Below are 25,313 nucleotides of genomic sequence, written 5' to 3'. Positions count from 1 at the left end.
GGGTCTTTTCCTGACTGACCCAGATCTAGGCTGTGTGATTCAACACTTGCGTTACAGCGGCAGCTCTCGGATGAGAGAGACAAATTGACCCAGTGGGGGAGTGACGTCTATTTTAGCCATCTTACTGACTGTGTGACCCTTCACAGTCTCCTCTGGAGCTAACCCTGCAGGTCGTAAATCACTATGAGCTGTTTGGGTCACTCAGAGGGAACTTTGAGGCTGTTTTCTTCTTCACATTGTTTTCCTTTGTCTCAAGCTCTTTTCACATAATACACTCCTAAAAATATTTAGATCATTTCACTTGTAATATCTTGATGATTACAGGAGGACTACTCCTGAAACATTCTTGATGTGATTGTTTACCCATGCACGTCACATCCGGAGATTATCCCTGTCAAAATGGGATGGGGGTGGGGGGAATGGGTGGTCGCCTCCACGCTAAGACATAAAGGACAAAGCGGAAGTTGAGCAACAACATAGTCAGCAACACTGTACGAAGCTTCAATGAGAATATTTGCCTTTATAGAAATGCCACGTGTACTTTGACTAAAAAATAATGCAGCTGTTTATTTAAGTGCAAGGCAATGCAGTTGCAAGCATACACTCTATGCACCATGCAGCAGTCACAGTATATTACACTCCTCCCTCCCCCCTCGCTCTCCGGAGAATATCCTGCTGTGTTCTCACATCAGCTCACTCGGACATGCTGCGGAGAAATCCAGGTGAAGTGCGAGGGAAAAATGTGGCTATCTGTGTTTCAACATTCAACTCCTCCTGGAAATATCAGGAGTTTTTCAGAAATGTTTTGCAAGTGTGAAAGCACGACATGATGTTGTGCCTATATGGGTTAACAAAGACAAACAGGTCAGCATTACAAGACAGCTGAGCCATTTATAAAGCAAAATAGTTGATGTGAACATATAGCTTCTCCTTTTATTACACTGTAGATTTTTTTTATTCAATTTATGACCAACTAATCTCTAAAAAAGTCAGTTCAGAGAGCACTGACCCACTTCTGGCCTGCTGGCAAGGTCTTATAGAACCTTATGTTTGAGTCATTAACACATGTTCCTAAGGCTAGCTCTTCTGACTTCTCTCATGCAACACTGGCCTTGAATGTCAAATCACAACAGAACAGTCACAAAGAAGCTCTGTGCTAAGGGCTGACATCAGCACATCACAATGACAGTAGTTACAAGCAGTTGTTAAATAAGTTAAATAAGCCTAACCCTAACCCATTTACCTTCAGAGGAAAGCCATTATTAAAAGACTGAACTGAAATGAATGTTTCAGCACTAATTCATAAACTGAAGGACCTGGAACAGAGTTTGAAGAACAGGATGGGGTCCTTTTCTATATTTTGGACATCAAGCCCTCAATATTTGGATCTATATGTGACTGTCACTGCTGGTGGGCTGCTCTGCAAAGACGGGGCCACTTTCTCATGCTCCTCTCTGTCTAGACAGGAACAGAGACACACACACACACACACACACACACACACACACACACACACACTCCCACACACACACACACACACACACACACACACACACACACACACACACACACACACACACACACACACACACACACAGCTATTATAAATCCTGAAGGAGTTGTTTGACTGTCAAAAAGAGCATACAAACTCAAAATGTATGGTGTTACAACTTGTTCTCAGTAATATATCTATTTCTCGCAAACACCACAACAAGGTTATCCAACCAAACTCTTAAATCTTTGTAAACATAAAAACAAGTAACATACATCTACACAGTTAATTTTAGAGCCCCTGTTAGCTTTTATCTCCTATACACAGAAGACAGGTGACGCTGACCCCACACAAACAGAGTCCAGGCCTTGAAGCAGGGTGGTAAGTGCAGCTCAGGGACAAGACCTAAAACAGGCCCGAGAACAACATCTAGAGGCCAGCCGGTACACCTGCACTCAGGGTAGACAAACAAACCTCCCCGACAGCTGGTTAAACAACACACACACACACACACACACACACAAGTCAAAAAATCCCCTCCAGCCTCTTATTTATAACCTCGCTCACACAGCAGAGAAGAAGCTCCAGAGCAATGAAGATGAAGCGGCACAGACAGACAGCAACAGCTGGGTACAGGAGCCAAAGTGTTCAGGTCACACGGGAGGAACATTAAACATTAGGTTTGGAATAACACAGAGAGCAGATTAGAGAAGCAGACAGTGTTTTTCTTACTTATGATCAATCAATTACTTTTTTGACTTATTGTTGAGCATGTAAGCTGTACATAATAAATAATCAATAATAATAAATAACATGCACACTGATCAAACATTTCCTCACTTTATCTTTATAAGTATGTCATCATGATGAAGGCCACAAGCCGCAACGTGTTCGTCTAATATGTTATATATGAAAAAAAAATATCTTTATACTCCTAAATATATAAATGTTGCTGGAGTTTTCTGATCTTTTTCTGTCATCCTTCAGTCTTCTCTTTAATTTTAAACCAAATTACAATATGTCCATAAAATCTTACAACACTGTTTTTGGCGCAGTATATTATTTGCTTTGTGTAGAGGAGATAATAAATGTGTCTGACCAAAAGGATTTCAAAGATACAAAACGTTCAGAGGCAAATGGAGCATAAACACGCCACTATTTCTTCAAGTAGAATTTCCTCTTTAAAAAGTATTAGGCCTTTGTAGAGGATTTAAATCCTCAATCGTGCTAATTTGGATTCAGATGAGTGGAACTTGAGTACTATATATTGTGAGTGTGTGTGTCATCACACCATCAATCAAATCAAGTTTGACTTCACTGTCAGCAGAGTGCATAGTTTCAAAGATTATCACCTTTCCTTGGCTTTAGATTAAAAGAATATTTTGCACAGATGAATTAATCCTCGTTATATTCATTCTATTGGCTTGAAACAGGATGCTCATGTGTGCTTGAAACTTAATGAGCAATTACTGAGATACACCCTCTGGCAAACAGTTGAATGCTGCAGTGTGACAGCGACAGTGTTGTGCTACTGTACTCCTTAAATAATTAGTTTTGAAGGTTTATCAAGTTCAATAAGTGTTCTGCCAAAATAAAGAAATGAAAAAAGGTAACATTTTCCTCATATACATTAAATTTGGGATCTCCTGCAGTAACATCCTGAAGTGTTAGTTCATGCATATAATTCAGAGGCTTGTAAAGCTACACTGTGCCAAAATAAACCCCACATGCCTTTTCATAATGATGTGTGCACATAAAATCAATTTACCAGCAGAAAAACACAACTATAAAACCAACAAAGTGTAAATTCCTGAATTCTTTAAGTACTGGGAAAGGCCAAAGGGCAGTAGGGCCTACGTGTTGTGCTGGTTTAACTTGGCACCAACATGCCATAAGATAATAAGTCTACCTTTAACACATAGCGTGGCATTAATGAATTTAATAAATAACTCTGTCTTTTATTTTGTATTTAAAGTGAAATTAGATGCACATTTGTAAAGGTCATATTAAGCACATCCTTGACAAACTCACTCATTAAGGTCGTTCCCTTCTTTGCACGTCGCTTCTCCTCCGGTCCGCCCAACGGGCTTCAGTCTCAGTCGGTGTGGCGGCTCTCCAGTCGCGCACTTCACTTCTAGTCGGTGCAGCGTCCTCCGGGTGCCGCAGAGTCTCCGGAGAATGATCCATATGGCAGCGGGAGCGCGCAGCCTGGGTGCGCGCAGCGTGAGTGAAAATCAATGGGCAGCTTGCGTGGGCGTTTAATTAAAAAACGGGGGAAATAAGCTCTTTTCCTTCTCCTGCGTCAAACGGATGACATGTTTACATGACATAAATAGTCTGGAATTAGTATCAATAGCAGAACAAGTTACATTTAGACCCTTTACTCCACAGTTAAGATGCCTCATGTAACAGCTGGATCTTATTTTAAAAAAAAAAAAAAAAATTGTAACGCCATGTTTTCTCCAAATCAGAGCTCAACCAGTTGGACAGACCTGAGTGTCCTATCGCAACGTGTTCTTTCTTTGTGTGACAGGATGGATATGCAGCGTCACCCACTCACTGACACAGAGCACACATACAGTATCAAGATGCTTCTCATGCCTCTGCTGTTTACAGCACTGCGTGCTTTCTCGTGGGAAAGACCAAGTGCAGCTAATTTCTGCTTACTGAGATTTAACCCCTTCAACTGAATTTGGGAATTGTGGGTAGTAATGAGGTTCAGAGAATAGTAGCCTCTACAAAGTATTATTAGTAGGCTCTTATTTATTTAATACAACAGTTTAGATAAGTAGGCTACAGAAAGGAGTTTAAACAGCTAGGTTTTATTAATCTACTCTTTTTTTCCCAGACAAAACTGTATTGTATGTGTAGTATGTTTATATTTTAGCTATTATCTTTAGCTTGAAGTCCAAATGTTGCTTTGTTTAAAACAATCCTACATAGCAAAAAGTCTGTACATATTCAAATATTGGAATTAGATATTTCCTCATACACCTCAGAATATTTTTTTTCCATTTCCCAATACCTAAAGAAGGATGACTTAATCACTCTTATAAAATCTGCAACTTGGCATCGCATACAGTCAGTTCAGTGGGTCAAAAATGAAATCTAGCAGTGTCTACTCTGACATTGCTTGGATTGCTTTTGTTATCTATTCTATCTCAATTTCCCTCAGTGAAAACAAATAACAAACTTGTTACAATTTTAGGGCAAAGATGCTTTTCAAAACATAATTTTTAAAAGGCCCTGTTTAGGTCAAAGGTTGTATGAGAGAGCGCTCAACACTGTGCATCTTATGTTAAGCCACGACACAAATCTTATTATTATTTGAGCTCTTTGTAGAGTGGCAGTCGATTAATAAGCAGAGATTAAAAACTAACTGCTGGAATATTAAGTATATATTTATGTCAAGTACCGGTATAGTATTTCTCTCTTTGATTGTGACTGCAGTATTTGGGAACTTTCTCGATCTTCCCTATTTTATATGTATGGAAGCCCTAAGTGGAGAAATATCACATGCATTTTATTACACACTGAGTTGTTTTACAATTTATCTCAGGATGAAAAACGCTGGTTTCCTCTTGATGAGAAAATAACAAATTACTAATAATTTGTTATCTTGGGACAAAAGAGTAAAATAAAATGCATGAACATGTGTCTTCTTAGGGTGTCTATAAATATGTGGCTGCAGTCCTCCTGTACTTTATTCCACTGACTAAGAGGATGTTGACTTTGTTTTTCTTGAATCACATGGGCTGAAAGAGTCAGCATAGGCAGTCAGCATATAGTGGCTCCTCCTTCACTATATCTCTGTTCATTCTATTTTCAATCATCAGCCTCTTGAATGCCTCCACGCTTAAACATAACCTATCACAAATGTTTCCTTTGTATAAGTTTATTGAACTGTTTACTACAACACCAGGGTTCACATACAGTACAGCATAGTGATGATCTATAAATACAGAAATTCCGCACGATGATTCTTCACATAATCATGTGGACGCTACAGTATAGGCATACAGAAATAAATAAAACAAACATTTCTCTGAACAAAGTTAGCCAGTGCCTTTCTTTTGCATTTTACTACTGTATGTCATGGCACGCTATTTTACTTACAAGATTAACAATATATAGCACATGTATTTAGATATGTTGAAAAGAGACAGTGGAACAGCAGGTGACGATATAGTACACATTAACATCCCCCCCCCCCCCCCCCCCCCCCCCCCATCCTCTAGATGTATGGATTATGATCAAATAGAAGATATCAGACAGAGAGTCTGCATGGACGCATACAGTAGGAGTTGACCGGGTGAAGCTCAGGGATGTTTTTTCTTTTAGGATGTCATGTGCTTAGAATGAGATGTTATATACTATATATAAAATGGTGTCATTACTTCAGTATAAGATTTATCATACAGTTCATCTGCAAAGCCCCGAAGAACACACTCTGACATGATTGTTCATCAGCTTTCACAAGGTTTCCAGTCTGTGAGGAAGATGATGGTGGTCCGTGGTGACTGTGATTGTGAATTTGAAGCCCTGAGATGTTGTTAATGCCAGGAGAGAGCAGGAGACAGAGCAGTGCCATCATAAAAGAAGCTGGATCACACTATCATTATGAATTATGAACTACAAGTGCAGTCATGAGTGTTGATGCAACTTTACATAAGAAATCTAATTCAATATCAAATTAAAGCTAGATAATAAGATTTGTAATCAAACCCTGAAGACTCACACCAGGTTTGTGACTGAACTTGCCAAACAGAAGAGTCAACATAACGTACCCCTCTCTTTAAATTCATGTGCTCTTTAGAAATCTGTTTTGTTGTTATAAATTGTTGCTGTCTTTGAGCCCAGTGACTCGGCTAAGTTTTAATACATCTCCTCATCATCTCAAAAAGAACGTGCTGCTTTCTCCTTTCCTGATTGGCTGGTCAGGAATTCCGACAGAAGAACGACAACATGACCAGTCTGAACCATTTGAATATCAAGATTGTGTCAAACGATGCGTCCATCCCAAACTGGTGGCTGCTCAGCTGGGGACTTGTTCGAAAAGACTCCGTAATCACTGGACTTTTGACAGCTCTGTTAAAAAGCACTGAATAACCTCCATACAATCTTCAGAGGGCTCATTACACTTCTGATTTTTAAAACAAGTTGTTAAATGAAAACATGTGAGTAAATTACTTTACATTAAGAAACAAAGACTATACAAATCATTATTTCAGCCTTTTCGGTGTCAAATAGACATTTTAAGAGACTTGAAAAGATTAATAAAATAATTCTTTTTTGACAGCGAAGCTGACAGCGACGTGCCTGCTCTGATCCTGTTATGTGATGGAAAAGGAGTATATTTATGAACTTCATGGATGCATAACTACGGCTCTGATAAGATCATTTAAATCTACCTACACCCTTTTGTTGTACTAAAGTTCCAACTATCTCTACAAGCTCTAAGATCAGCTCTTATTTAGCATTTGAAAGTGTGATATCGCAGTCTACTGTAATAAGTGTATAGTTAGCAGCTCCAGAGGTAGTAATTACAGATGTATGCACATGACAGCGTGTTAGTTTAATCGTGTGAAAACACTTGTTTAAAAGGCTTGCTTCAAAGACTCACAAGATGTAGGTGCAATGCAGGGAGAGAGCCACAGTAGAGAGACATGGGCAACATTACCTGAAAAGTACAATGGAACTATACAGCTTTAACATCACAGTATCAAAGCAATTACAAAAGGTTTCCTCCATACACATTACAATTCTGGGCTGGGTTTACCGGCTTACACGTTACATCTGATTTCCACTTCAATGAATTTAAAACTAGATACAGTGTTGGGTGCATTTAAGCCACACCAACACGTCAGCCCAGTTGAGATTTGATTATAAATTCTAAAGAATTAAACCAGGGTCAGAATTCAAGGGAAACCAGCTCTCTCTTTCTCTCTCAGTGACATCTGTCAAAGTCGCTCAGGCTGTTCACTCGCAGCATACCAGCTCCTGCCTGGAATCAGGACACATGCAAAGGTTTGAAAGCTAACCCGCTAAGCGACATGCATGCAGAGTGTGTGTCTTCTGTTACTAGCTGGCGTTACACACTGTACTCTTATTTACGACAGAGAAAAAGGTCATGTCTGCCTACAGCATGTCATCCACATGATGCACGTAAGAAGATGTGCTGGGGAATGTGGAGGCTGTGCATTCACACAAACAGTTGAGGGTCAATAACCTCTCCTGGAGTATACAGCAAAAACGTATTATTTACAACATGTGTGTATTTAGTAATCAGGGATGGAGTCAGCCCCTTTTCAGTTCAACCCCTTCGAGAAGTTAACGATCTTCAGTGATGTCTGGTTGATAAATCAAGCGGCTAAGTGATTACTGACTTGACTTAGATTACTCTTTTCTGAAAGATACAACGGAAATGTACTCCAATTGATTTCCTGCAAGGACTGAACGGGAAGAGACTGTACCCAAACCTGAGTGAGATCATGGTCAACATGGGAGCAGGAGGGGCCTCATCTAGATAGGCGTCTACAGGGGCTACGGATCTTCATCATCATCTCCAGTGATGATGATGCAGTTTCAGATTCATCAGTGATGCAATGTAGGAACGGGAGAAACAGGCTGCATGCAGATGGGAAAGGTGGGTCCTTGGATGGTACAGTGTTTGGTCATCTTCTGGAGAAAGACAATAACAAGAAGGCATTATATGATGAGACAGAAATCTGTGTGAGGTTCTATTGGATGACTTAAAACACAGTGATTACTAGGAATAAATAAACCAACAATTTATTTTAAAACAGCCACCAAAGCAAAATATTCTTCGCGTTTATTGCCAGCCATATGTGTATCATGGCATTTTAATTTTTGTACGGTGTCTATATTGTTGTTCTCGGGCAGTCTTTGATAACAAAATGTTCATCGACACTTCATGCAATAAAGTTTTACAAAGCTTTCTTCAGTCACAATTGCATACAGTAGTTGTAAATAATGCAATGATGGAAAAAGCTGCAGTACTAACTTTACTGCAGGAAAAATATTCACTGATGAACACTGACTAACAAGCAAGTATTAAGCCTCTTTAAGGTAATATCACAGATCTATTATGATTTAGGCAAGTGCATTGGCTTTAATGTACATTTTTCTTTCTCTCGCTCTCTTCCCCTCTGTCTCTCTCTCTCTCTCTCTTTTGGATCAGAGTACTTTTTTTTTTTTTTTTCATTTACCAGGGCATTAACTTGCAGCGGTCTCCTGCTGAATGACGTAGTGCCTGTTGGGATCATCCACCTCGCTGCCACAGTGAACATCACTCCTAAAAAATCAGACACACAAACACAACAGTCAGTGCACAAACCTAATATTCAGTTTGATTCAGGGTTTTTTTATTTTTTATAATCTAGTCTCAAGTTAGTTAGAGTGACCAAAAAACCCCCAGCAAACTTCCCTTTTCCCCTACTGTCTCTTTGTAACTGACATCCTCACCTGTTGTCGTTGATGTCTCTTGTTTCACTGATGTGGTTACCTGTTGGAGAGGACAAAAGTTTCAACATTTCTAATATTAGCACAATCCCATCTCATGCTACATTTATCAACTTAAAATCAATTAGGAATGACATTTGATTCCAAACAGGTGCATGTGTGTGCTCTTCTGCTTACCGTTGTCTATGTTGAGTGGGTAGGACTCCAGTATGTCTCCATTATATCTGCCTGCTCTGTAGCCCAGCGCTGTGGAAACTCTGTGAAATACCCCATCATAAACAAACACAGTAACAAACAACCATTTTAAGAATACTTGACATTTAAGAGGGAGCCCTTCAGCTCTTTGATGAAGGAACTACAAACATCAGAAAATGATGTCAGCGTAGTCTCTTCCTGACCTTGGCTCGAATGTAGTTTAATAGAGACCTGACTATGAAAGACGACAATGTGTGTCTTTTAAAGGTGGAAGCAGGGATTTAAACTCACGTGTTGCTCTGGACAGAGTTTGGGTTGCAGTTGACGCTGGCAGAGCTGGGCTGTGTCGCGCTGCTCTGGAAGAGGGCATTGCTGTAGGTGTTGGCCTGTTCAGTGGCCCGGATGTATGTGTAGAAAGGGTTGGTGGGAGAGCAGGCGGGCAGCTGTTTTGGTCTCACTGGCTTGGCTGTTGGGATGATAGAAGGTATGGTCTACATTTAAACAAACTGGGCCTCTGATACTGGAGACCAAGTGATTACAATATGAAATTGAAGGAACCAACATTTCTTTTTCAGTAGTATTCCAGGACATTATGAGGAGGAATTTTCATTAAAACTAAAAGTCATGTGTCTCTATTTAACACATAGGTGTCTAAACATCGCCAACAAGCTACATTGCAGTACCGATCTGTGCTGCATGGGGGCGCCTCAATGCATTCTTTGCCCTCATGGCATCCTTGATGCGGTCGACCTCCTGCTGGTAGCGCCTGCGGTCCATCATTGCGCCCTCCTTTGCATCCCTCAGTGCAGTCTCCAGGGCCTTAACTCTCTCAGCAGTAGACCGAAGACGTTTCTCCAACTTTGGAAGCTCACAGCGCAGATCTGCATTGTCACGAACCAGCTGGAGGAGGGAGGGAGGGAGAGAGCGGGGATGGTAACAGGAGACAAAGAGGTAAGTCGAACTGTATTTAAGAAATATTAAGTGTTAGGATGGACAAGATTGAAAACAACAATTATAATGAAAAGATTCTTTAAAAACCCTGAAAAAAGTCAGATGATGTTACAACTAAAACACTATAGTGAGTATATCCGAAAAATGTGAATGTCTTTGTTAAAATAACTCCCTGAGTCCCAGTTTAAACTGAGACCTTTTCAGCATCATGATATCACATTTCCTCCCATTTTAGAAAGTCATACCTGTTTGTGAACCTTTGTAAGTTGGTCCAAGTTATTCTCAAGAAAGGAAATCTTCTGTTTCTGGGTGCAAGACCCCCCGCTATCATCAGGTTCCATTTCGGAACTCTGCACAAAGGACGACAAGCAAGAAGATGAGGAAATGAAAACAGGAAGAAGAGGAAGAGGTTTTCTGCCATCCCTGTTATTGCAACTGACTTACTTTTGCATCCACTCTTAATGTATGGCCCGTTTATATCTCTTTAACTCTATCTTAAATACATGAGTGGACACACAAACTTTTTCAAAAAGTCAAACGGATAAGAGAGATTTGGATAGTTGTCAGCCAATCTGGCTGAGGTTTTTTGAAGAAGTAATCACGTTTCAGATCCGTTTATACCCACTCAGCAGGATTTTAAAAAATCCTGTCTGTTCCTATTTTCTCTGAGCTGCTTACTTTTTTAACCCGCGACGTGAGGTCTTGAACGAACAGCTTGCGCAGGTTGTGGAGGGTCTGGAGTTCGCGGGCCTGGAGGACAGACAGATGTAGAGAAGGTTAGGGCGGCTCTGTGATCTATAATAAAGGTTATACTAAAGAAATGAGACCAGATTATAATGCACAGGAAATTTGACTCACGACAGTCTCCTCCAGACCCTTCAAGTCCTGTTTGGTCTGCTCATGGCGTTCATGCAGGAATCTGAAAATTCACAAAGTTAAAAATGATAGGACACACATCATTTGTATGTACATCAATGTGTGGTTTTGAGCGCCCTCTGCTGGATATTAAGAGAAGGGAAATCTGACTGCCTAACTCTAATGTTTGAATATTCTCTGTTGAAATAATCATGCAAAACCTGTCATTTAAAAAACTGGACTTCCCCCCGACACTTACGAGAGCTCCTCCAGACGCTCGCTCTTGGTGTTGTCCTGACTCTTCAGGCGCTCAAAGTCGGCACGAACCTGAGCCAGCTCCAGCTCCAGCTTGGAGTTACGACTGGAGATGAGAGAGAAATTCACACATGATCAGGACGTAAAAGTCACAAAGGATGAGTCTACATTAAATGTACATCAGTAAACTTTTTTGTATGCGGTATGAAAAGATTTCTGCAATACTACCAAAAATAAAAATACATCATATTCATTGGCAACAAGTAAAAGCACTGCAATTGTGTTTCTGTCTGACTTTAAAGGAAAAATGAATAAGGCCACGGACTCAGTGAGCTCGTCAATGATCCTCTGCTTCTCGTTGATCTCATCCCGCAGGCGGGCCAGCTGCTTGTGGTGAAGGCCACGGTGAGACTCCCCCTGCTGACGAATCGCCTTCTGCACAATAAAAGGAGCAGACATGCAACTTAACATAAATACCCCAGATCTTATAGAGCTATGTTTGTAAGCAAGAGAATAACATCGGTTGGTTGATCATAAAGCATCAGAGGGGCTTTCCTTGGACGTTTGCGTCAGAAACGGTTGAAATCAATTCATTTGTATTTTAGAAAAACTGGCTTTCAATGTTTTACCTTCACATTTCCATCCTCGGTCTCGCCCTTCTCTGCCTCCTTCTCCTCCAGCAGGGAGTTATCTATGGAAGAAAAACATCCACAGTCTTATCGTATCGTATTTACTGTACCGTCAACATCTTCTTTTTGCAACAGTAAAACGGAAGGCCAATATTTCTTCTTTTATGTTAATAATTCTGAAAGGTCTTTTTGCATGTACGTGATGCGTGCATGTTACCCTGGTCTTGCAGCTTGGCCAGTTCTTCGCTCAGCGAGTCGTGGCTCTCCTCCAGCAGCCTCTTCTTCTGCTCCACACTCTGCATGTACTCCGTCAGGGAGCGGATCTTAGCCTCATGCTGCACCATTAAACAAACAGTAACATAGGAAAGGTGTAAGATAAAAGGTGAAAAAAAGAAAACCAGACGTGACAATGTACAAGAATTGATTCATTCAATCAGATTCTCATATATTTCATCTCTGTCCTTCCCTCACCTGAGAGATGAGGAGCTGGCAGGAGGAGAGCTCCCTCCCAGTCTCCTCCATCTTGCGATGGCACTCCAGCTGCATGTTCTCCAGCTGGCGGCAGCGCTTCACCATGCTCTTCACCTCCGACTTAATCTTGCTGATGTAGAGGCGAGCCACAGTGAACTCCTCCTCAATCGCACCGCTAATCTCCACCGGCTTCATTTCAGAGAAAAAGAAAAAAGTGTTGTTTTCTCCGACTGTTTCTCCACCAGTGGCATGCAACAGAACAGGCTATACAGGCGTAAGCAATTTGTTATTGTTATTCCAAAATATTCCACGTAAAACTCATTCAACATTTTGATCCATCTCACCAGCTTGATCTCCCCGTTGCCCACAATGGTGCTGAACTCACTGAGGTCCCTCATCAGACCATTGAGGACATCTGCGATGCGTTTCCTCTGCTGACCGCTCACTTCCTGCATACGAGACAGCTCCGCCTCCAGCTCCATCAGACTGGCCTGTTACAGACGAAAGTCAGGAGAAGACAGTCCGAATTAGCACAAAAACATTCTTCCATTAGAAATATTCTAAAGGTTATATTCATATTTTTCAGTCAAGTCTTTATTCTATTTTATTTTATTTAAGTACTTTTAAGCCTTATTTCCCATCTTCACTGTTTTGGCACCAATAGACCAAGACAAATTCCTTAAACAATTCTGACTCTTATAGTACCACAATAATTAAAATCCTACTGTAAACCTTCTTGTCAGAGCTAGCAGGCTACATCTAAAAAGACGTCAGCTCTTTGTTTTCAGTATTTCTGTCACATTGGTTTCCCTTTCTCGAAGCTAAAAAACAACAGCATGTGCTTCTCTCTGTCGTCCAGCAAGAGCGTGCGTCCTTCTGTTCCCCCTCCTGTCTTTGATTTCTGCTCTCCTTCTGTCAATTTCATATCTTACACTATTCCTCTTTAGACAAACCATTTTCTGGGACAATTGGTCAGCCAGCAGTTGGTTCTGCATGCCCTTCTCCTCCACCTCCTGGCTCTTCTGGTCATAATTGATGGCCAGCTCTTCCAGAGCCTGCAGCACCTCCTTCACCTCAGCCTTGGCACAGTCGCTCTCCACCTGCAGCCTGCCCAATTCAGCTTGGACCTTGTCACCGTCACCCTTGGATGATGCCAGGAGCTGAAGAGAAGGAGGGAACGAAGAGTCAGTCAGTTTTGAATAAAATTACATTTTGACCGCTCATTAGTTTTAAAAGCGGCGGCTGGATAATCAGAAGGCTTGAGTGAGCGTGCGTGTGTGTGTGTGTGTGTGTGTGTGTGTGTGTGTGTGTGTGTGTGTACTGACCTCATCCTGGTCCATCATCTGCTGCTTCAGTTTCTCCACCACCTGGCACTGAAGGTTGATCTCATCATCCTGAAAAACCACGTCCATCAGTAATTACCAATCTCATTGCCCTCTTCCACACTTCACTCAGATGCATTTATAAATAAATTTTGTAAACTGTTATAATTTAAATCTCCTTTGTTTTCAATTTGTAAACCAATAATTACAATTAATTTTTTAAAACAAGTAAGGATGAGGAAACCAATACGCATCCCTGTATGTATTTAAAATCAAATATAAAAGTTAAACAAGAGCATTGATGGGGTTAAATTGATGTAGCAGTAGAATAATAAATAACGGTCCAAAATGATTTTGTGGTTTTGAAATTGGACCTTGTCATCCAGCTGCTTGTACAGTTTGCGGATCTCCTCCTCATACTTCTGCCGCTCCTCCTCAGAAATACGGACCACGATGGAGGAGGTGTCATTGTCCAAAACAGGACGCTCCTCGATGGGCTCGATGCGGTTCACCACATCGGCCGTGGTCCTCTCCGTCTCAGGCACGTCCTCTCCTGATTGGATGGATGAAGTCACTTGAGAGTAATGCAGGTTGGTTTATGATCTCAGCACCGAAAAGTAACATGGCAGCGTAAACACGCCTTCTGCTAACAGGAAGTGAGGAAAACCTTTAATGTGTGTCTCACCATTTCTCCAGCGGTTGAGCTCAGCCTCCAGCTTCTGGATAGTTTCCTTCATCGTCTTGTTCTTCTCCTTCTCCTTCTCGTACTTCCTCTTCCACTGCTCTGCCGTCAGCTCCAGGTTGATAGAGGCGGTGTTCCTGATGGTCTTGGCACTGTGGCGGAGACAAAGAGGCACGAGGGAAAGATTTGACAGTTATGAAGGAAGCACAGATGATCAGTTTCACAGTTCAACAGGATCATTTTTACACCATGGCAGCATGTGAAAAATCTGATCTGAGCTCAACCTTCACACATATACTGTGCATATCATTTCTTTCCATATCAACATTGATTGTATCCACAGATGTATCTACCGTTGTCCAAACATCAGAGTGGATTTGGTTTCAGTATCGTTGTAGCTGGAGGGAGAGCAGCAGATGAACATGGTGGTGCGACAGTTTCCACCGAGGGAGTCCTGCAGAATGCGGGTCATTTTGCTGTCACGGTACGGCACGTGAGTTTTCTACAGGAGAGTTTGAAAAGAGGGAAGGATTGGGGAAAGTGAAAGATTCAGAGAGTTGTAATAAAATAAAGGAGGATCATTAACATACAGGCCAACACAGGAGAAAAGTATTTAGATCGAGGGACAGCAGAAGAAAGACATTTCTGAGGACGTTTTTATTTGCTCTTCGATTTCTCTGCTGATTACTCCTGGAACGAATCAGCAGCAGATTATATTCAGCAGCAGATTATATTCAGAAAAAAAAATCATTTTTTTTTTGTATTTTAAATTCCTCTTTATTCCACTATTTTGGATTGGACCAAACAAACTAGTGTGTAATTGGGCGAGATCATCTTGGCATTCGATGGCGAAACCTGTTCGGTTGGCACAGAGGAAAGTAGGTCATTTGTACTGGGCAAAAATAATTGGATTACCCAGATCAAAAGAGAGAATGACAGTCTGTAGTACTGAGTATTCGATAGTAGAGAAGAAGAGTCAAATAAATGGTGATTTAACACACTCTTTAACTCCTGAATCATAAATCAACGAAAGCTGTATTTTATTTTATTTTTACAAAATAACATTTATCTGATTAATTCAACTTTCAAAAACTGAAGGCAAATTTCTGAAATGTTAATGCACTGTCAATTCAAACTGAAAGAAGAAAGTGGAGAGTGGCTCACCGTGCCCTCAGCCAGGGCAGAGATGACATTTCCCAGAGCAGAAAGAGACTTGTTGATGTTTTTAGCCTCGTCCAGGACCGCTCCTGCAGCACCAGTCTTACTGACCTGGGATAAAGAAAGACACAGAGTGAGTCAAGTTAAAGAGATCATTTACAGAAGATATCATTAAAGAATTATTTCATGTTGGTGTCTAAAAGTTGCAGGTTGGGAGTTTGCTGGTTACTAAACATTCTCCTACCTTCTCACTGCCAGCCAGATCCACCAGGTACAGTTTCCCACACAGCTTCTGCTCAGTCTCCACATGCTCCTGCTTGATGTTGATCAGGAAGATGCTGTGGCTGCGAGAGCTGTGCTCATTCATGTCTACGCAAAGACAGAAGCAACAAATAATGAAGGATATAAAGGCAAAGGTTTCTTTATGCATGCCTATAAATAAATTAACAGACAATTGTTTTGCTTCATTAATCCCTTTTTTAGATGGTTACAAAAATCACAAATTAAACCAGGTCCATTAAGGAAAACATTGGTAAAAAGATTGTTCTTATTTTTTATGTGTTTTAGAATCAAACTATTTGAATCACAAATACAGATACTGTATGGTTAGTTTTAGAGATAAAAGACAAATCATACATGCCCTTCTTAGTTCTTAAGATCAACTAAATTTTATAAACCAATTAACCGATTAACTTTGACTTAATGGTTTACTATTACTATTTACTATTGAAATCTTTATCCTTCTTTTTTTCTATCATAATAAGTGTTTACTGAAGCAGAGTGCAGATAAATAACAGCATTGATCTCAAAGCCTCTTTTCACCGAACCTCCTCTCTAACAAAAAGTTCAGGTTTCTCTGCAGATGATATGTGAGGGCATCAGCGAAACGTCTGCGGGATGTCACCCCATTAGCCTGCTTTTGGCACACCTCTCTGCAGCACAGTGAGTCAGCAACGCAGACAGGAAACAGAGAAGACGACGCTTCTTGGAAGCACAGCACTAAAGTAAATCTCATCCATTGCTGATGACATTTATTCAAAGAGGACAATTTAAAGTGTTGTGAGATTCAATATCATTCAAGTTAAAATATCTGCTTTATCTCTGCTTTAATCATGGGCTTATATAAAGGATATATTAATTTATCTTTTTAAGAAGGGATGAGATTTTGTTTTTGTTATCATAAAGAAACTTCCAACATCCAGTTTGCAAACCTCCCTCAGAGGTACATACTGTACATCTAAGACATAAACAAGCCTAGATTCTTTACCTACATTACCTTTTCATGGCAATCTTATCAGCCTACAAAGACATGATTTACCAGTACTTCATGTTTTCCACTAGAAAGAGTCTAGTATACATGTATTGATGGAGGTTTTGCCTTTCTACAGTCGAGATTGTGAGTTTGGTCTTTGAATGCGAAGAGACTGCTCATTGATCAGCTTAGAAAACATAATGAACTATTCTATTTAATACAAATCTGTGCAGGATTAGTTATCTGAGCTCTAATATTTACAGATACACCATTCACAATTCTCACAGACAACAAGACTTTGACACTGAGTAAGTGTCCGTGTATGAAATAATTCAAACTCTGCTTATAACTGTCTGACTTCAGCCTCTGTTATTAGTCTAGTTGAATACATGATTCAGATAAATCAGGTTAAGTAGTCTGTTTTTGTCTTTGTTTGGCACAGTCTGTGTATGCCACTACATTTATTTGACTGTGACTCATCTACATTTCACTCTGACCTGTGACTCATCTCTCGAGCTCTCATTTTCATTGTCAGGAAGCTGCAGTGACTCAGGATGAGGCGATCAAAGATTCGCACTGAGAGTAGAGGGGCTAATGTCCATTCATTGTATATGTGGAGCTGCAGCTTTAGACACAATTTACAAATATTCTAATGACACAACGCTTTGAATGAAATGAAATGAATGGCTCTCAAGTTGACTTGGATGAGTCGGTTTCTGTAGTTTATTTTGTTAAATGAACTCCATGTTTGTAGTTTCTTGTATTAACACATTACTTTGTGGTAAAGGGCTAAAATTGGTAAAACTGTTTTTATGATAATGACACAGATGGTTTAAATGAGAGCTTCTGAACAAAGACTCAAGATGAACTGATGAGGACAAAAGGAGAATTACATACTGTAGGCTGAGGTTCATTACAGGGCAGTAGGTATTGCGCTTTAGATTAGCACTGAATCCCAAAGCTCATCTGATCGCACTTCAGTTGACCTCAGCTCAGTGAGTCAGCAGGAATCAATGTAAAAAAAAAACCCTGCTATCTGTGTTAGCTTGTTGTTGTTTGGATGTTTTCTGGAGGTAGGAGGCAAAACAAATCCTGTCTCTGTGGAAATAACTGAATCTTATTCAGTTGAAGATGTTATTTCTTAAAAAGTATATTGACATTCAAACATTGTTGTCTCTGGCAAAAAGAAGAAGCTTTATTTCAGTGTTTCATGTTGCATGAAACCTTAGGAGAGCATTAATACTCAAACAGGAACAGGACAAACGAATCCTTAAACTCCTGTATCCTGGTAATGAGGTCACAAGTTATTTTTAGCTGCCTTTTATCACACAGTAGCGAAATGTACAATGAAGCTGAGGCATGGCTCCGATCTGTAGGCCTTCAGTATCAGTGAGACATTATGACTGGACCACAGAGGAGTGAGTCAGCAGCATGAAGGCCAAAACAAGGTGCAGGATTGAAAAAAAACTATTCCTGGCGGTGTGAAGGTTGCATGTCTATGAAAGGAGATTATAATGGTCATTCAGAACGCTGTTGCCAGGGTTTGAAAAAAAAATTTAAAAAGTGGGAACACGTCCCTCCAAATCAAACATCTCTTCAATGTCTCCCAGTAAAACAAAGACTTACATTTCAAATACTTGTTTTTAAATCAAAAACCGCTTAGCTCCCTCCTGTGTTGTTGACATTATACACACCAGACGGGACCCTCAGATCCTCATGGTCATGGTCCTCTTACCACACTTAAAGTGAACTCCAGATCGGATCATAATGATTTAAGTCATGATGGTCCAACGCTCTGGAGTTCCTTACCTCAGGAACTTCAGTCTGCTTCAGCCATGTCTTCTTTTAAAAGCAGACAGAGAACATATCTCATTGTATAAGCTTTTTGTTACACCTTAAATGATTGGAGTACATCTTGCACTTCAGCAGGGAAGTTTTATTTCAATTTTTATTTCTTCTTCAATATTTATTGCCACTCTTTTTCTGTCTCAATATATTTTTTCAATGTTGCCATGTACAGCGTATACAGTACTGTACAATGTTTTAATCAAGTATGGTGGCCACTTTTACTTTGAAGCACATTGAGTCTATGCTTGTCATATGAAATGTGTGATATAAATAAACTCGACTTGTCTTGCAGTGTTAAACCAGTCCATGGAAGAAGCCAGGAGTAGGAGAGTTTCTGGTTTGTTATGAAAAACGACTTAAAGGCTCCTGGAGCTCCTTCTGACAGGATCTAGTTTCTTTTCATGAGAATAATTGACGTTGAACAGTAAAGTAGGCAGTTACACGAGTGTTACGTAACACAATACAATCACAGGCTACATCAACTCAACTGTCACTTTGCTCATTACTAACGAGCCATGAGCGTTGCTGCTGTCTCTGAAGAGAAACGAGATCTCGTGAAAATGTGAAGAGGAGTCAAGAGAATTTACTTCATTCTCAAGATGGATCCCTCTTAATGTTTTTTTAAAGCATTTTACAATAAGCAATATTCACGTTTTCACTGTATATCATTCATGTTTATAAAATATTTTAGAGGTAAAGACTCACTGGTCACAGCAACATGGCGGTTATTTTTGCCCTCATCAATCACGTCCATAACCTCATCAGGACTGGAGACGAAACGCTCAGTGCATCCCTGAGGAGACAAGAGGAGAAAATATATGAGACACACTATAAAGGGACTTTAAATGACGGTTCTGATGCAGCAAACAGACAGACTTACAATATACCTAAACACAACAACAATGCTCTTTTACAAACCTTAACATATGGCACCCTGTTCTTATCCTCATGGACAGAGAGGTTGGTCTTTGTCACTGAAAGAGATACGAATCGAGAAGTGTTTTTAAGTATTCTCAGTCAATTTATGCAGCTGGAATTGTGGTAAAAATGTTTTCCCAATTTGGTAAATGAAAGAATTTTGGCTGTTGATTCATGACAAGCTCATTGGTCTTACCATCCAGAAGGTCACGGATTTTATCCATGTAGATCTCAAAGTACGAGACCTGTTGAAGAAAAACGACATAACAATACAAGGAAAAAATAAATGTACAAAAGCTCCACTTGGGTGAAAATACATGTAAGTTATTTTGTTTTTCTGTCAAGTTTTTGTTTTTCGGACATCAAGTAGAATACCTTGATGTGGAATTCCAGGTTTTCATCCATGGCAAAGATGTGGTTAAAAATGTCCTCAGCGATGCGAGGGATGATACCCATCTGGTGAGGGTCATGCAGCTTGCCCTGAAACACAAAGTCACAGGATGAACAAGGAGTGAAGCGGTACCTATCATCGGTCAAAGGTAAGAGGAGGCGTTATAATTCTACAGTTTATTTTTAGAATTCATCGAGCAGACGCTTTTGTCCAAAGTGAAATACATCTAAGAGCAAGTACAACTCAAGACACAAGTGAAGGTCCAAAGAGGAGAAAACAGCATTAGTTAGATGGGACACGGGTACAGACGGAGCACGGAGGCAAAGCACAGGGTTTATTTTTATATCATATTCATCAAGCTTCTCCTGAGTAATAAATCAATAATCCATGGTACCCTGAAGATGAATTCACTGTTACTTTATTATGAGCAAACAACTCATTTCACCTGCAGCTTCCTCAGGTAAGCCCAGCACATTCACAGGGAACACACAGGTGTGTGAAACACACATTACCAAAGATTATTGATTTATTTTGTATGTTCCTGCAATCGTGCACGAGTGCACGTAATACTCTGTTTGTCATTTAAACTTCTCATGAGTACTCTAATTAGCATCCCCAGCATCCTTAATATGGGTTCATGTCAGAGCTGGGTTGCTGGCTATTTGTATCTCTCTCTACAGATCAAATTGAGATTGGTATTGTGTCTTTTTTTTTTAAGATTTATTTAGGGCATTTTGTTGCCTTCATCACAGAGGTAGGATAGTGGAGAGAGACAGAAATTGGGGCGGGAGAGTGGGGATCGCCCGCGTAAGGATTATAAATGCTGTAGTTAATTGAAGCTACTGACAGTAAAGGGCTTATCCTAAAACCACAAAATGAAACCACAAAGTAAGAAAACAAAGAATTAAAGGTTACTTGTGTGATACTTGACAACATTATACATTTTTCTAAAAACAGTCAGTAACTGTTTGGTTTTGGTGACACCAATACATGCCAAATGTCAAATAAATCAGGTAAAAAAATAACCATAAAAATACACAGGCCTTTACCTAATAACACACATGTTTCAGATCTGAGTGGTTGGATTATATCTATGTTGATTTGAAAAAATGTTTCTTCTATACCTCCATGGTGTGAGTCTTCCCGGAGGAGGTTTGTCCATATGCGAAGATAGTGCCATTATATCCGTATAGAACATCTGAAAGAAAAGCAGATCAAAACATGAGGCGACAGAAAAAAAGCATTTGAAACATCTAACATGTACTGATGTGATGGATGAGCCGTACCCTTGACTATCTGCTTGGCACAGGTGTTATACACCTGCTCCTGGGTGGTGTTGGTCGGAAACACTCGGTCAAATGAGTAGGACTTTCCCTACAAAGATCAAGAAAAACAACAAATAGTGAACCAACACAACACAAGATTAGAGAGGTGATGTATCCCCGATCCCTGATGCAGCTTTTTATTGGAGATTATTCATTCAGAAAGGTGAATAATGTTTTCACGTTTAATGCTGCACACAGATCATCTTTTAAATAGATGTATATACTTTATGTATATCTATAAAGAGAGAGAGAGAGGTTGGGAGGGAGGGAGGGGGGGGGGGGGGTAATTAGATGAAGAGGGAGCAGGTGATGACAGATTGGTCTTTCCTTTCATTGTGCGCAGCAGATGCGTGCACTAGAGGAAATGAGCAAGAAATCCATCTCTGCAGTGCTTTTTTTCTCTCCCACCTTAGAACCTGATTCCACCCAGGATCTTGCAATTTGAGTGATGAGCATGGGTTGTTATTTAAAAAAATAGTTTTCCACACAATAGCTTTCAAAACAATAAGGGAACAAAAGTATTTTTTTCTTTGTTCCATTATGCTTTTCTAAAGAGAACAAATGATTCACATAAAGCAGAAATGTTCCATGATGCGAGGCTCATGATGATGCTTTCACGGAGTGCTAATCATTCTTTATTAAAGGAGCGGTTCCTCATTTTGAGAATAAACTAAGTTAATTCCTTCCAAAGATTGATTAACAGTTCGATACAAATTTCACTTTAATTTTTTCGACAGAGCCAGGTGAGTTGTTTCCCTTTATGACCTTGCACACAGATTTGAATGTTGTTAACTTAAACCAATGCAGCAGGGGCGTGCCTGTGTACCAACATATTCATCAGTAAATAACTGCTACAGTACTTAAGTTTGGCCTTACAAACCATTTTATCTTATTTGAAGTTAGCTACAGCTGCTAGCGGGACACGGTGGGGAGGGAGCAGGACTTCAGGGTCTCTCTAATATGTCATTAAAGAATTTACACTTAACGTCCTTTTCATTTCACAAAAAAAATAAACCTTGTCTTTGTGACACATGAACTAGTGATTCAGCTCTGAGAAGCATCGCTGCAAATGAAGAGGCTTTAACACTCCCGAATGTGACTGATAAAGAGGCCACAACACAGCACAGTAATGTAGGCTGCCAGAGCTTGAGCTGTATTAAATGTTATTAACAAATTGACTCATCTGCAAAACCGCCCCCATGACAAAGTGATTTACCAGAGACACATTCAGTCCGGGGAAGATAGAGTCACATAAAGAGACACAAAAAAATGGAAACTGCTGAGCAAAGGTGAGACGGTTGAGATAAAGAGATCAGCTGGAACATGAAGAGAGAGAGAGAGAGAGAGAGTTGAATAAAAATACAAGAATTGGTGGGAAAAAAAGAAGAAGGAGAGAGACAGAAAAGCCAATGGAGTGGGAGAAGAGAGAAAGCAGGTCAGTCAGTGATGGATAAGCACACTGGATGCTTATTGATCCTCTCTGGAGGCAATTAGAGGGATCAGTTTCTGACTCGACTGTACAGAGTCACGCTGACAGGAGAGAGGAAGGTCGGGTCAAGATGTCTCCATTGCCAGAGAAAGTCTGAACACAGTTCCAACCTCTGCACTCAACATTTCACAACCATGACAAGAACCAAAGCTACAGCATGTCTCCTTTTAACACGACATGTAATCCTTGTTTAATAATGATTCTTTGAACCTTTATGAGACAGGATGAACCTGTAACATCAACGCTCCAAATAAAGGAAAACAGAAGAAGAAATGAGCAGAAGCATTAGATAAATAAATACTTTATAATATGGATTATAATTGTTATATATTTATAATTTGTTGCAGGCTGCTTTGTTGACAAACATTTAATTCAATTGATTGAGGTCTTTTTATTTGGCCCTAACGATTTTTTATATTGATTTGAGTTGCCAGGGATTAGATCTGTTTTTATTTTTCTCTCCAAGTTTCAAAACTAATTTCAAAGTTAAAATGTTGGCATATTCATATATCAACGATATGATTGTTATAGAATTTCTGTAATTACTTCATTAATGTGTAATGTTCACTGTTCCTGATGTCAGACCTGATACTGTTCAGCTTCGTCTGGAGACCAAGGACTGATATCTGCAAGAATGTTTGGGAAAACGTGTTGATCACTCCGAGCTCCCTCATAGATTATTCTAGGTGGGTCAATGTGACGAGACCCTGATAATAATAATGTCTTTGTGAATGATGCAGAGCTTTTGGAAGTGTCTGGCCGTTGTGTTTGAGCATGACACCGAACCAGAAGTGTGATGTTGAATCATGTCTTCTCGAGTATTTATCTGGTGTATAAACGTTCATCAACATGAGCCCTCTGAGTCTAACGAGTCTTATTGTGTGGAGTCAAGTCTTGAAAATTTCCTCGACATGACCGGTGTCATTTGATTGTTTGAATAAAAAAAAAATACTAATAATAATCTGGCCTTATTTCAGTTTATGTTGCTCTAAAAGTCAACTTCTTTCAAGAGTTGTTTTTTTTGTATACCCAGTAAATAGATTGCTGCCCTTGAAATTCAGAAGATTTGCATTCACCACCATACTATTTCGATAACTGTAATTGTACTAGAAGAACCCATGAAACAACTACACCGGCCATTATGAAGAAATAATGTTTTATGATTTCTTTATACAAAAATCTAAGATGTCACTGCAGATAAACTGTACAGTATATAGCCTGTTGTTCTGTATTAACAAAATCTGGTTCCAAAACTTTTGATCTGATGTTTTCAATGCTTATAATTTGTACTTCAACACTAAAAGATAGCATCATGAAATGTGGGTTCCCCATCTGACTATACACTTTATGATTTAAAGATAACCACCAGGCCTTCCCACTGCAGTAGTCTGTCTGTGCTGATCTCACCCCCTGATGGCAGCATTAATAAGGGACTAATAAAGGTTATCAATTTAAAAACCCAGAATAAACCAATGCACGCATCTAAAACAGTTGACATGGCAATAAAAAGCATTCATCTCTATTTAACGTATTGAATGTAGCTATTAGGACAAGAAGTGACAGATTAAAGCCCACAAAAATATAAAATAATTTACAGTTTCATAAGTTGTACTAGCATTTCTACACACAAAACGTGCATACGTGGATAAGACATTATTAAAAACGCCTGTGTTTCATTCTAAGGCTTTGACGCGCAGACTTTAGCCAGCTGGTGCAAGAGGCCAGTTTGCGCACTTCAACAACATTAGGCCGAGACGATTTTTGAAGTAGAATATGAAACGCAAGAGTATTAAAGATTATTGGGGAAAAGGGTGTGAGAGTTCCCTGTGCTTCACCAAATAGTGTGATTTGAATCCACAATTTAGTCAGACAGGCCGGACAGATGATTTATTGATGAAGGGCCAGCGTACAACAAAGCATACACTCCATACTCACCGCGACCACAACAGTGTCGTCTCCTTGGAATTTGGGGATGAACTGGTCCCCACGTAGAATCTCAGACTGGTTCAAGGGGCGAAAGCGACACAGCACTTTTATGTTGCACTCTGCTGGGACATCGGCCATTGCGCAGATTCAATGAGGAGGAAGGATGCTGCTTTCTGCTGAGAGCGAAGATGCTGCTGGGTGATTAGGGCCTGTTCTGACCGTCAAAATAAATGACGAAGGATACGTAGTGAGCTCGTCCTTGGCCGTTGTGAGGTCGATGACGAGGGCTGATGAGGTTCGCTGGTATTATCGTTACAAGCTCAAAAAGCCTGACATTTATTTTTGCGCAGCTGGTCTGGTCGGTGATTCCTTGTCGCAGTGAGGCTGGCTAAATTACATGCAAAACCGCAAACGATCCCCTACATCATTAAAATAACGGACTATATTATCGTTTGATGCCTCTTGTCTCTCCTGTTGACACTGTCCTTCTCTATAGTGGGTTTTATCCTCTTTTTATCGGGTGCGGCGGTGGATGTGCGTCTGTCCGGTTGAAGGTGAGATGCTGATGGAAGGGCAGTGAGGTAAAGCTGCTGTTGTCGGGCCAGCTTTCAATCGCCACAGCGCCCTCTATCGGAAACGAAAAGAAGGGCGTGGTCTGCATCCGTCCCTTTA

General features: G+C 40.2%; 1 protein-coding gene across 1 annotated transcript; it reads right to left on the bottom strand.

Annotated features, from left to right (window-relative positions):
- Window positions 1-5,371: 5,371 nt before the first annotated feature.
- LOC306833942 (kinesin heavy chain-like) lies at window positions 5,372-25,269 on the bottom strand. Its single transcript, XM_079359585.1, has 29 exons — window positions 24,651-25,269; window positions 21,188-21,275; window positions 21,026-21,099; window positions 19,886-19,990; window positions 19,707-19,755; window positions 19,511-19,566; window positions 19,298-19,385; window positions 15,737-15,861; window positions 15,499-15,603; window positions 14,688-14,836; window positions 14,338-14,486; window positions 14,027-14,205; window positions 13,656-13,724; window positions 13,284-13,490; window positions 12,675-12,821; window positions 12,331-12,519; window positions 12,077-12,194; window positions 11,860-11,921; window positions 11,556-11,665; window positions 11,235-11,336; window positions 10,979-11,039; window positions 10,799-10,870; window positions 10,366-10,470; window positions 9,853-10,069; window positions 9,461-9,635; window positions 9,152-9,231; window positions 8,978-9,017; window positions 8,722-8,807; window positions 5,372-8,173 (listed from the first exon to the last, which is right to left on the bottom strand). The coding sequence occupies exons 1-28, from the start codon at window positions 24,777-24,779 to the stop codon at window positions 8,729-8,731; spliced, it is 3,129 nt and encodes a 1,042-aa protein (XP_079215711.1). The 5' UTR covers window positions 24,780-25,269; the 3' UTR covers window positions 5,372-8,173; window positions 8,722-8,728.
- Between the last annotated feature and the right edge of the window lie 44 nt (window positions 25,270-25,313).

This window comes from Symphodus melops (genome assembly GCF_947650265.1).
Source record: "Symphodus melops genome assembly, chromosome: 13".
Classification (NCBI taxonomy): Eukaryota; Metazoa; Chordata; class Actinopteri; order Labriformes; family Labridae; genus Symphodus; species Symphodus melops.
Note: the sequence above shows the minus strand (reverse complement) of the source record. Positions and strands in the feature narration are given on the sequence as shown.

Coding starts and splice junctions, on each gene's coding strand:
- LOC306833942 (XM_079359585.1), bottom strand. CDS start 24,779: ATGGCCGATGTCCCAGCAGAGTGCAACATAAAAGTGCTGTGTCGCTTT. Junction 11,922..12,076: donor GGCCAAGCTGCAAGACCAGG/GTAACATGCACG, acceptor TTTCTTCCATAG/ATAACTCCCTGCTGGAGGAG. Junction 9,636..9,852: donor CCCCCATGCAGCACAGATCG/GTACTGCAATGT, acceptor TCATCCCAACAG/CCAAGCCAGTGAGACCAAAA.